Here is a 12,443-nt window from a genome sequence, read left to right on the forward strand (position 1 = left end):
GCTATAGTTATTTCAGTGCTTAGATCTGTACTAATAATTACTTTAACTTTTATATACCTCTACTCCTTGTTCTATCTGAATACATGTATTTTCTTTAGTTTTCATAATAGATGAATAATCTTCTTTCATTTGTTCCAGTTGAGTTGCCTTCATAAAAAACTAAAAAGGAATAAAAAGATGCAGATGTCAGATTCAGCAGTTTATCTAAGTGAACTTCAAATAATTACCATAGATAGACCACTCAGCCCAACCTTTATGCATGCTGAACGATACCCAGAGTAAAATAACTGGTGGGGTACTTCTGAATAATGAACCAACTCAGCAGTGTCCTAAAATTCTTTTAAATTCATCAATGTCTTCAGAGAAAAGAAACTTCAAAAAAATTGTTTTTGCAAGTGGATGACTGCTACAATCAGATAGTGTACTGGGTCTGGCTGGGATGGAGTTAAGTTTCTTCAGAGCAACTATTACGGTGCTGTGTTTTAGATGTATGACAAAAACTACGCAGATAACGCACTAATGTTTAAGCTGTCGCTGAACAGTGTTTGTATAACGTCGTGGCCTCCTGTTTCTCACTCTGCCCTCCCACTGAACAGAATGGCAGGGTGCGCCAGAGGTTGGGACGGGATATAACCAGGCAGATGACCCCAACTAACCAAAGAGATATTCCATCCCATAAAATGTCATTGTCGTGGTTTAACCCCAGCCAGCAACTAAGCACCACACAGCCGCTTGCTCACTCCCTTGTGGTGGGATGGGGGAGAGAATTGGAAGGGTAAAAGTAAGAAAACTTGTGGGGTGATATGAAGACAGTTTAATAGGTAAAGCAAAAGCCATGCATGCAAGCAAAGCAAAGCAGGGAATTCATTCACTACTTCCCACCGGCAGGCAGGTGTTCAGCCATCTCCAGGAAAGCAGGGCTCCATCACGCATAATGGTTACTTGGGAAGACAAAATGCCATCACTCCAGATGTCCCTGCCTTCCTTCTTCTTCCCCCAGCTTATATACTGAGCATGACGTCATATGCTATGGAATAGCCCTTTGGCCAGTTGGGGTCAGCTGTCCCAGCTGTGTCCCCTCTCAACTCCTTGTGCACCCCCAGCCTACTCGCTGGTGGGGTGGGGTGGGGTGGGGTGGGGTGAGAAGCAGAATAGGCCTTGACTCTGTGTGAGCACTGCTCAGCAGTAACGAAAACATCCCTGTGTTATCAACACTGTTTTCAGCACAAATCCAAAACATTGCCCCATACTAGCTACTGTGAAGAAAATTAACTCTATCCCAGCCAAAACCAGCACAGTTATGCTCAGCACTAAAAAGGGAGAGGAGAGGGTTTAGGGGGGTTAGCCATCTTTTGCTTGGGAACTGGCTGGGCATCAGACTACCCATGGGAGGTGTTGAGCGATTGCCTTTGCATCTCTTGTTTTGTTTTGCTTTCTTTCTCTCTTCTTCCAGCTTTTCCTTCATTTTTTAAATTTTTATGTCAACCCACAAGTTTTCTTGCTTTTGCTCTTCCTTTCATCTTCCCCCATCCCAAGCAGGGGGCAGCAGGGAAGGAAAGCGAGTGAATGGCTGTGTGGTGCTTAGCTGCTTACCTGAGTTAATCCACAACAGGTCATTAAAATTAAGAATTCTGAATTTTTTTTCCTCCAAATGCCACCTCTAAAAATTTGAAATCAATATTTTAATGTTTACTCAAAATGTTAAATGATTTTTCTTACCTTGTACTTGTCACCTTCATTTTTAGACTGTAAAAAGTGCTTACTCATCTCTTGGGTTAAAACAGACACAGGATTATCTACCTGTAAAAATAAATTACTTCCTTTTTATTTTAAGTTAAAAAGTTCTCATGTAACTGCATATCCATGAAAGTGAGCAAACCATCTCCCTGTTCCATGCCCAGCAATTCAATAATAAGCTGTGAGAAAAGCAGATCCAGAAACTGAGATTTCTACTCCTCTCACACCCTTTTTTTTTTTTTTTTAAAAACAAACAACCCCCCCCCAACAACACAGACACAAAAAATTTAAAAAAATCCAACTCCATCAAGTACAAATTTGAACCACAACAAGGACAACTAAGGAACTGTTTCCAGGAGAATTGACTTCTAGAAAGACAGTGCCTGTTTTTTCCATTTATTTAAAAAGATCAGCATTAGAAATGTTGTCCAATGCTGTTTAATTTCTCATTATTCGAAGTATTGCATTAAATGCAAAGAATTGCCTCATATATTCTTATGGAAGTTTCCACAAAAAAAAAAATCAATACATACTAACAAAAGTTTATATTATTTGAAAGGCTGAATATGTTGAATATTTTAAACTTCATGTGCACTACCTGATCTTTCCTTAATCACTTAAGCAGCAAAAACACACTCAAATTTCTGCACCAGCAAAAACTGAAATAATGAGCAGAAAGAAAAAAAAGCTCCAGGTATGAAAGAAACCTACATATGCTAAGACTTTCATTAACAGGATATGTGACTCATGGCTCACAGATCATAGCAAATACTCCCATTTGTCTGGGACAGAATCTTATTCTGCACTGTATGAGGTATAAATTTCAATTTTCTTTTGCCATTTCATTTGGGAAGAGGTGAACCTCTCTCATGTAACGAATTGGAACATTGCTTTTTAATTGAAGAATTCTAACATCGTATGCTGATGTCTTAAATTGCACAGAATTTAAACGCTATAACAATTACCTGTATATTAAAGTGATCCAGTATTCCTACGAGTTCCTCTTTCTTTGAAGAAACTAAGGTCCCTAGTGGTAAAAAAAAGAAAGGAAAAAGACCAAGAGGTCCAAAGTAAAGAGACATACAATGCCTTAGCCTTTTGTTCAATGTAGTGGTTCTTAGTAAACGTAAAAAAAGGGATTAGTATTTTTGTAACAGATTTAGTCCTAAATGCGAAACACTGTTTCACTGGGTTTTTTAATCTTTCCGATATATGTGCATTTGTACAGAAAGACTTCTAGTTAAAGTCCCTCCTTGCCTCATAAACCCTCTGTGACAGAATTTAGGTAAATCAGCAAATTCAACAAAAACTCAAAAAGACTAAAACCTATGTTCAGCCTCATCACACAAGCAGATTTTCCTTAAGACAAATACTGTATGACCTCACGCCATGTAGAACCTAACGCAACTGCTTTTGGCATTCTAAAACATTCTTAGTCTAAAGTAAATGCCTAAAAAAATGGGCATCATCCTTGAATGATGAATGAAACAAGAAACATCATCCTTTACTAACATTAAGGCATTTAAAGCAATGAAAACATCTAAAGGGCTTCTATGCCCGAGAACAAAACAAACTACCACCGACCAGATTTGCTTTTCAGTCTATAACTTCTGCTTCCGTCCAGATTAATGTGTTGATTCACAATAATAGAGCCACCATACACTTCTGGTTTAAACGCATCTCTACCTTGGTTTCGCAATGTTATAGAAATATCTGCAGAACTGAAAAATAAAGATAATAAAAAAAACAATCGAAATCAGTTCAACATCTAAAAGAAAAATTACAAAAAATCAGAACATTTTCCACAAAAAACTGTTATGTGTACATGTCACAACTGGAAGTCAGTCAAATCAGAACAAGATATATTTACGTTGTTTGAGCCAAAATAGCATCAGAGACACATGGTCAGAAACGCTGCCATACACCAACCTGTTTGCACCTTCTATGCTTCAGATAAATCATGAGCCAAAAGCAAATAGTTGTGAGAGCAGATTTCCCCCACCTTCCTTTCCCATCTGAGTGCCCCCATCTTTAGGTTGCAGAATCAAGTTGCTTTTTCGTTGTTCTCCTGTCACCAAACTGGCTTCTGCAGAAAACAGTTTGCTTAGCTTCTACAGCCATCCCTAACCAAAGTAATCTGTAGCAGAATGCTTAAGGCGTTCTTCTAGAAAAGATGAGATGTGGTTTCAGTTCTGAATTCAGATTTGCTGTTTCTCAAGTGCGTGCTGAAACATTAAGTTATTATACATAAGGCAGGTACTGCCAACAATTTCACTCCAAGCACCTCTGAAATGAAAAGGCTGGGGCTCTGAGTTACAGCTTTATGTAAATGTAAACTTTTACACCTCCTCTCCTATGTTTTTATTGGTTCCCCTAAACATGTTATCCCCACTCTTGCAGCAGACATGAATCCACTCCCTGCATGTTTAATAATTGACCTGTATGTCAAGGTCTTTATATTGTATATTCATTTATTCAGAAAGACTTTCTGAAAGAAAGAATTAACCTCACTGCTCACAGAACAATGATAACTAGTTTCCTATGATTTTTTTTCTAAATGAACTCAATTCTTCTGTAGCATATTCAAGTACAGGAGGAAGTACGTGGAAGTAATACACAAGAACTGGGCAATATACAGGACATATGAATATGTTAGCTAGTTCAGAGATAATGGTATACTACCGGTAAATTACTGGTAAAATTTCTAATGTGTTTTTTGTTTGTAGTTTTGGGTTTTTTTGTTTAAATATGGTCTCTTCAGTGTTATGCTTTTCATTCAAATCTGGTCAATCCAATAAGAGAACAGAGAAAACGAAGGTGATCAGCTAATCTGAATCACAAGCACTAAAGAAGATGCTCAACCTTAAAACTAAAAAAGTTTTACTTACGTCTCTCCATCTCGTACAAACATTTTTAACGAGGAACCTCTATTAGTTGCAGTAGCTTTTCCACCAAGTCCAACAATAAGAGCAGTTAATACTGAACTTTTTCCACCTGTAACAGAAGCATTGAACATTTTTTTAAAAATCAGTTCTTGCAACTCTTTATCCAGTTCACCCATATTACAGATTTTTGTTTGACTACTTATGTATTCATGTATTTAAAGTCCAAATTCTGTCTTTATTGAACAAACATACAAAATAGCAATAACTCTAGAAAAACATCTGCTACTTCCAAGGTTCTCCCCCAAAAAAACCCAACAAAAAAAAAACCCCACACCATGTTGAGCCAAACTTCTGTTACTTCTATTTAGCAATTTACATTCAACAAGATGTCTTATCTCAGCAGGAAAGAATCTCCCCTTCCTCACAAGCATTCAGATAACAGGTATACAACAAAAGAAATCAAACACACATTACCATTTATATAACTATCTGAAAGGTTTTAAACTCTCTTTCAAAATTTATGCGTAATTTTTGAAATTCTCTCTCCAAAAGAAGTGAACTTGCATAAATAAGTATCATTTCCTTCTCCTATAATAGTTTATACTTGGACAATTACTGTGCATTTAATAATGAACATACGAGTACATTTAGTTTCAATATAAATTTATGTATGATTTAGCTATGAAAAGATTTATATTCACATTATCTTTTGCAAATCTCCAAATTTAAGACCTAACTATTTCACCAGCCTTGAATTACTGGGACAGACCTGTGTGGTTCCCAAGTCCAAAAGTGAATCTGTCTCCATTCCTAAAAAATGGCTACCAATTCTATTTCAAATAAAAATTACATCTTCTAAATTATTAACAAAAGTGTTCTTTGACAAAGAAATGATGCAATTAATACATACTTCCATTGTTTCCAACAACAAAATTGAGATTTGATCCAAACTGAAAAGGCCCCAACATCGAATGGCACATGAAGTTCTTCAGCTGGATACTTTCAATTATCCCAACTTCCCCTGCAGTCTAAAGAATTAACAATTAAAACTGATGTTATGTATGCATTTTAATGAGATACAGTTTATCTATTTTAAATATAATGAGAATTCAAACAACAGTAAGATATAAAACATCAATGGTTACAAACTACAAGGAAAGCAGAAGGGTTTCGTGACCCCATGAAAAGTTGCTTGCTACAGAGCGGTTACATAATAAAATAAGAGGAAAACAGTTACCAAAGCTGATCACTCACCCCTAGTAACTTTCAGTTCTCCCCATAACTAGCTTAATCTTTTATATTATATTAATTATAAGATCACTGATTCTATACAGTTGTCAGAGCAGTAACAAAGAGCATCATAGAAAGACTTTTCTGTTACTTGAATAATACTATTTGTGAGAATCCTTAGCACAGCTTAGAAAGAGGGAAATTAAATTAGATCAGGAAGGAGGAAATGAAACTAGAAATGGCACAGCCCACTGTTCAACTGCTGAAGTATTGTTTGACAAGAAACTTTGCTTTTCTGAAGCACTGGCAATAAAACCAATGTTTTCTAAGAAAGCAAAGTCAAAATAAAGAAACCAATGACACAGAACAGCTGCTGTTCAAGAAAATGAAGTGAGGAATAATGCTTTTACATACCAAAAATCAACCGTGGTGTCTTATAATACACAAGACAGTATTTGCCACCTCAGAAATTATTTTTTAAAAATCCTCCATCAAATTAGAATTCAACTATTACAGAAAAGGAGAACAAAATGGTATTCCTGTTTTCAAGCTTCATTTCCATCAAAATATATATTTCAAACACTAGATTTTTTTTAGTCATTTGAAAAGTGTCAGCTGTGCAAAACAAACAAGTATTTGGTGCCTCTCTTAGTAAATAATTTGTTTTCTAAATATTTTCTCTGCTTTTACTACAATCATAAACCAAATATACCATACTTCTGTCAAACAAAATCCATTTCCTTTACTTGGTTATTTGACAACTTCAGTAGTATTCATTCTGTAAAACCAGAATACTATTATTTTATGATCAACTGTTGTAACTACATGACCCAAATGACATAAGGTAAGAATGAACTCATGCACAAATCCTCATCACATACATTACCTCTAGTTTCTTTTTACTGGTTCCACTGAAGCCTACATGCAAGACATTTATTTCAATGTCAACCAAAAGCACAGAACTTTTTTATATCAACTTTTTCTTACATCTTCCCCCCCAACTTTTTCAACAACTTACCGACAGCGAAGAGAAATTACTATCAGCTGATGACTGTGAATTTTCTTCTTCATTAGACTCATCGCTATGTTCATCTGTGTATTCTTGTCTCTGTCTTTTGTGGGATCCAGGCTTCGAAATACTTTCTTCCTTTCTCTTACCCATGAGTACTGAAAAACAAAAGTAATGAAAGATTGTAGGTTTCAGTCTTCCAGATGAAAATATACCTACAGATGATAGCACAGACATCAATTTATTTACTTTCATAAAAGAAATATTAAGATCATAGCAAACACTGCAACAAACAAATACTTTTTCAGAACTGAAATCTGAGTGAATTTAAGCCTAAGCTTACTATGAAGAAGTTGTATTAGAATAAAAGAAACACAACTTCATTATTCTAATCAAGCTGAATTTGTTTGTTGATTAACAACAAAATCAACCTTGATTCTGTTTTCCTTGGTACATTAGACTTCGGGATATTTGCTAGAATTGTTTTTGGTTAGTAATGGAGTTGAAGATTAAGTTGTAAAAAGCACGTAACTATCATAGTATGATCAGCAGCATCAATGCAGGTTTGATTAAGTGAGCTACGCAGCCAAAGAGAAAATGTATTAATTATACATGGTTGACAAATGTCTAGAAAATTAATATGCAGAACACATTACAGTAGAATAAAGGAAAATTTAGATTCATAGCACTGTTCTTGTGCTATTTCTTGCACGCAGCTTTTGTGAGGCAGTATAATATGATCACTGTAAACAAAATGCTGTTATTTCACTAATGAAGGGTAACAATTCTCTAATATTGAGAACATATGTATATATTTCCTCTACAAATGAATAAATAACGCACAGACTTCCTGCACTAATGACTGGTCAGAAATGAATCTTGCAAAAGTAACAAGGTCTACTAAAGTCACATAAAACTGAAACAACAGGCATCAAGATTAGTCAAAATCTTACATTTTCTGTAATTGTACCCTTCGGGCATGGTTTTTATACCCCAAAAAGTACATATTACATTCTTCATACTTAAGAGTCCCAAAGCACTACACAAAACATGGAAGTTCATATACTTTTGCCCAAAGTAGAAGCAAGGTCCTGTTTATACAAAGGCAATGCACAATATTTTTATTTGCCAGTAGTTGTCACCTACTGGTAAGTGTCCAAAACAGGCTAAAACTGACATCAGCTGCACAGTTTTCTGAGGTCAAAAAGTTTCTGAAATGGAGTATGTTCTCCTACTCAGACAACTTTGTTTACTAGAATTTAATCTAGAACTCCTTCTAGAGAAGACAGCAACCAACTTAAACGCATCTCACCAGTTCGAGCAAAATTCAGAGGCACTAAATGTAATTAATATCCACTGCTGTAGAAAGATCACTGCATGACACATGGCCTAAGGAGAAGGCTGAGTTTATTTATAAAAAGAAATTTAAAAATAGTAATTTTTTTAAAAAATGATGTGTGGGGGTGTGTGTGTGTGTGTGCAGGAAAGGAAAGAATGACCAGCATTAGAGACACTGCATGCCCAAAGCTGATATCGTGTGTCATGGTCTGAGACCAAATTGACTGTGTGGAGACTAAACACACTGGGGGCTTGGATACCAGAACACTTCTAGTCACAGATACATTTAACAACAATGACTGACCACTTCCTTGTCCCACAAGACAGTTGGGACGATCCAGGAGAGAAGGCAGGCAGGTCAACCTAACAGTTCCTAACATGATCTCCTGCGTCCTGCAGGGGAGATGACATGGTCCGTGGGAAAGCTGGGTGGATCAACACAGCGGTTCCAGCTGTGCAATGCACAGCCTCAGGGCCCTATAGGGGCCCCTCGTTAAAGCACTCGGGCCCTCCCAGAGCTTCTCTGTGGATCTTGCTGCACATTCTCTCTTTAAATGGTTTAAGATTAATAACTTGAAGAACCTACAGAGAACTCAATGAAATAAAGACTCTTAAATTACATCTTTAGTCATAAGAACTAGCACTGCAACGGAGAGGAGCAGTCTTTCCTCCCTCTGCCTCTTCTGTTTCTGTCTCATCCCCTGAGTTCAAGCAGCTCTTTACATAGCAGAATAATAAAATGTCTCAAGGCACTGATTCTACTGAAAATTAATGGAGGAAAAAACTTCTTTCCTCTTTAAATAAGTTCCCCAACCATCTCACCATGCACATTTGGGTCATTGTGGAGAAAGAGAGTGCTTCTTTGAGCAGTTTCTTTTACTTGTGTCAGCTTAATGTTCTGGTCAAACTATAGCCTGTTTTCAACTGACAGAAGGTCAGATACTACCAAGCTCACACTCATAGCTCATACTACCAAGCATCACAGACAATAGCATTTGTTATACAAAACACCAAAGAAATTAAACTTTGTTATATCATTACAGAGAGTATTTCATTTCTATTCTAGATATTTTTTGACTATTTCATAAAATACAGTGTTTAATAACTCCCTTGTAAATTTTCTCTGACACAGCATCTAAATGATAAAGAAAAAATAACACTCATCTCTTTCCATTAAGTGCAATGAACAAAATTCAAAGCAAATGCAGACATGCAATAAACTTGCCATCTGACATTCTTGCAACAATTCTGTATGGCAGGGATTTCAGATCAAATACTGGCTTATTATTATGTCCATTAAGTATTTACAGGGAATATGTCACGTCCATTTTACGTTATATAGTTTAGTACCATACACATAGAAACCAAGGAGCAAATACACTTGATGATTCAGTTACATACCTTTTGCTATGCTACTTTCGGTTTCCTACATGAACATGTCTTTATGCTTTAATTACTCACACCAGGAAGGAGTCACTTGTATGCTCTTGGAATTTATCCATCACGCAAATATAAAGACAAGCATTCATTCAATTTGCTGTTACATTGAAATCTCTCTCTAGAAAGCAGGGAAAACACAAGATTTAAATGTTGCGACTATTAATGTCCGAACTAAAGATCAGGACTAAGGGTTCCATCGCTATAACATTTGGACATTTAAGAAAAAGAGAGCACGAGAGTGGAAAACAAAACAAAATAACCTAGAAAAAAAACACACTCATGTAATCTAAGCATGATGAAGGCAAAGGACAGAATAGTCTGTACACAAGAACTCTTGAAGAGCTAGTACTGCAAACAAAACTTAACTGGAACTGCAAGAAAACTTTATTGAAGTAGCCTCAGGAATTATTATGACAAGTACCAGTGGATGTAATACCTACATTGAGTACAAAAAAGCCAGAAGGAAAGAGAAACTGACTGCAGCAACAAGGAATCCACTAATAAGACTTCACAAGAAACAAAGGTTTAAAAGCTAAGGGAGGAAATAATCAACATTAGAAAAACAAAAAGCCCACAGAAAACACCACATATATTTGAATTTTATCTTTAGATCATCTTGACCTTTTTGACAGGAAAAGTTCCTCTTTTAACATGAATTGCTCCCAAAACTCTTGCACCAAGATACCCCTAATTTTCTTCATTAAGTTTTTAATTGAAAAAATAATTGATTTCAGTCTCAGCACCACTTAACCATGACTTTAACAACAGATTGGGAATAACTATTCAAGGCAAAGGAAAAGCAGCTGATCTGACCTATCTGAAGGTGATTAAAATGTGCAATACTATATTGGAAAAAATTAAACTGGCAAAAACATACATTAGTGCAAGTATTTTAAGATACGTAATAGACTAATGGGAAGCCAACAATGGACACTACTGACAAATGTTAACAGAAGGTTTTTTTGTGGACCAGGCATCACCTTATAAAATTGAACTCTAAATTCATGTTTATATTGCAATATAAAGTAGGACTATGTTAATGGCAACTTGTAATGACAGAGTCAGGAACATCAATAATCAAACAAGAACCTGAGTGTTATTCAGAAAGACAAAACAAAAGTACTGATTTAATAGAGAAAATTAACTTTACTATTGTAGAATGTAAGAACATACAGTTAGGAATAAAAACTGGAGCTATAAATTGGGAACAAATAAGGGCAAGACAGATGCAATTATAAAAACATCACAGGATCACTACAAATTATTACAAGTAATTGTTATGCATGTAATGAGAGCACAAAAGAAAAACGCAATCCCCAAACGTGCTGCATAAAACTATTACAACTATTACATGTTACAGTAGAGAAGTATTTACCCTGCTAACATCGAAGTACAGGAAAACAGAGGCTGCATCCACTGGAAGCAGCATGCACTGATGCCCACCCACGTTCCAACTTAACCGATGGCACCTCTTTCCACAGTTTCCATTGCAGTGCAGTTCTACTATGGTTTTCCCCTCTCCCGACCTGGCTAGTCACAGTCGGCCTCATCCAGCGCAGACACAATCCAACCTACTGCCACCAAAACCACTCTGCTGGCTTTCTAGCAGCCTTGTGTTGGCCCGGTGCCCCGTAAGGCACTCAAAACATCCACTTTATCCTCTCTACATCCATGCCAGTTACAGCCAGGAATGCCTTTCGTCCAGTTTGCAAAACAGAGGTGGAGAAAAGACATCAGAGCAGACCTATGGAGGGATGAATGCGAGATATGGGAAGAAGCATAGGGTGGGAGAAGAGGAAGAAAAGTTGTGGTCTTCTGCTGACGTACCTATCACTATATTTGTTTAAGCAGACACAACGATAGTGATAAATCACAAATTAACTCTAGCGGTTTATGATAATGAAGGAAGGGAACATACACTTTCTGTTGTACTCGGAAGGCACGTATTTCAGAGAATCGAAGTCAGATGCCTAACTTCATACGGAGCAGTGGAGTGCTCTATATTTTTAGGGGCTGAGCCAGATGTCCCGTGTTAGACTCCATGGCTCTGACATTCACGACTCCCCTCTGAAAATACTCCCTGCCAATGCATAAGAAGTCTATACCATCCGATCTCGACACTGGAAAAGCACTGTCTGACAAACAGCAGCACAGAAGGCAGCTCCCCCTCCTCCACGGGGAGGCACAAAGCAAAGAGGGGGCAGAAATCCCCCCCTCCAATCCCACGGCTATCTCCTGCTTGGCCCAGCACTTTCTCCGGACGACCTGGAAGGATCCACTCACCTCCCAGGGAAGCGACACCGGTGCCTCCGCGGCTGGAAAGCGCGGGCGGCAGCCGCTCCCCGGTCCTTACCCGCCTCCGCCCTGCCTTCGCAGCGCCGTCGGGCCAAGCCGGGCACCCGGCGGGGAGCCCTCACAGCAGGCAGAGCAACCGTGCTGGGCAGCGGGTGACAAAAGCCAGCTCCGACTGCTAACGGGCCCCGCAAAACCACCTGCGAGAACCACCCCGGGGCGGGCAGGATGAGGGCGGCGGGGCGCGGGTGCAGACGCCGCCGCTACCCTGCGACCTCCCTTCCTCCCAGCCGCCCCCAGAGAGCAGAGGCGCGCCCGGCCATCGCGGCACCGAGCCGCTAGGGCCCCCCACCCCTCACCCTACCTCTCTTCAAGGCCAACGCCGCCGCCGGCGGGGCCGTTACAGCCGCCGCAAGCTCAGACCCCGGGACGGTCCCGCGCCCCGCGCTGCGGGAGGGCCGGGCCAGGGGCCGGCTGCGACGGAAGAGCTGCCGCGGGGCGCGGCGCGGTGC

General features: G+C 38.6%; 1 protein-coding gene across 5 annotated transcripts in view; it reads right to left on the reverse strand.

Moving 5' to 3' along the window:
- SMC6 (structural maintenance of chromosomes 6) overlaps positions 1–12,393 on the reverse strand; it is a 34,858-nt gene extending 22,465 nt beyond the window's left edge. For 2 of the 5 annotated variants that reach the window (XR_014227571.1, XM_082305808.1), the window contains exons 1-9: positions 12,296–12,381; positions 9,601–9,757; positions 6,871–7,019; positions 5,533–5,650; positions 4,626–4,731; positions 3,322–3,458; positions 2,703–2,764; positions 1,720–1,800; positions 58–159 (exon numbers count right to left, since the gene is read on the reverse strand). Coding sequence is in view for 4 of the 5 variants with exons in the window: in XM_082305808.1 (XP_082161934.1) it covers positions 58–159; positions 1,720–1,800; positions 2,703–2,764; positions 3,322–3,458; positions 4,626–4,731; positions 5,533–5,650; positions 6,871–7,014 (750 nt within the window). In the remaining variant the exon portion in view is untranslated. Of the gene's footprint in view, positions 1–57; positions 160–1,719; positions 1,801–2,702; positions 2,765–3,321; positions 3,459–4,625; positions 4,732–5,532; positions 5,651–6,870; positions 7,020–9,600; positions 9,758–11,014; positions 11,063–12,295 lie in introns of those variants that run through there. The other 3 variants (XM_082305809.1, XM_082305810.1, XM_082305811.1) reach the window with 3 other exon arrangements.
- Positions 12,394–12,443: the final 50 nt, after the last annotated feature.

This window comes from Platalea leucorodia, assembly GCF_965183815.1.
Source record: "Platalea leucorodia genome assembly, chromosome: 3".
Taxonomy (NCBI): Eukaryota; Metazoa; Chordata; class Aves; order Pelecaniformes; family Threskiornithidae; genus Platalea; species Platalea leucorodia.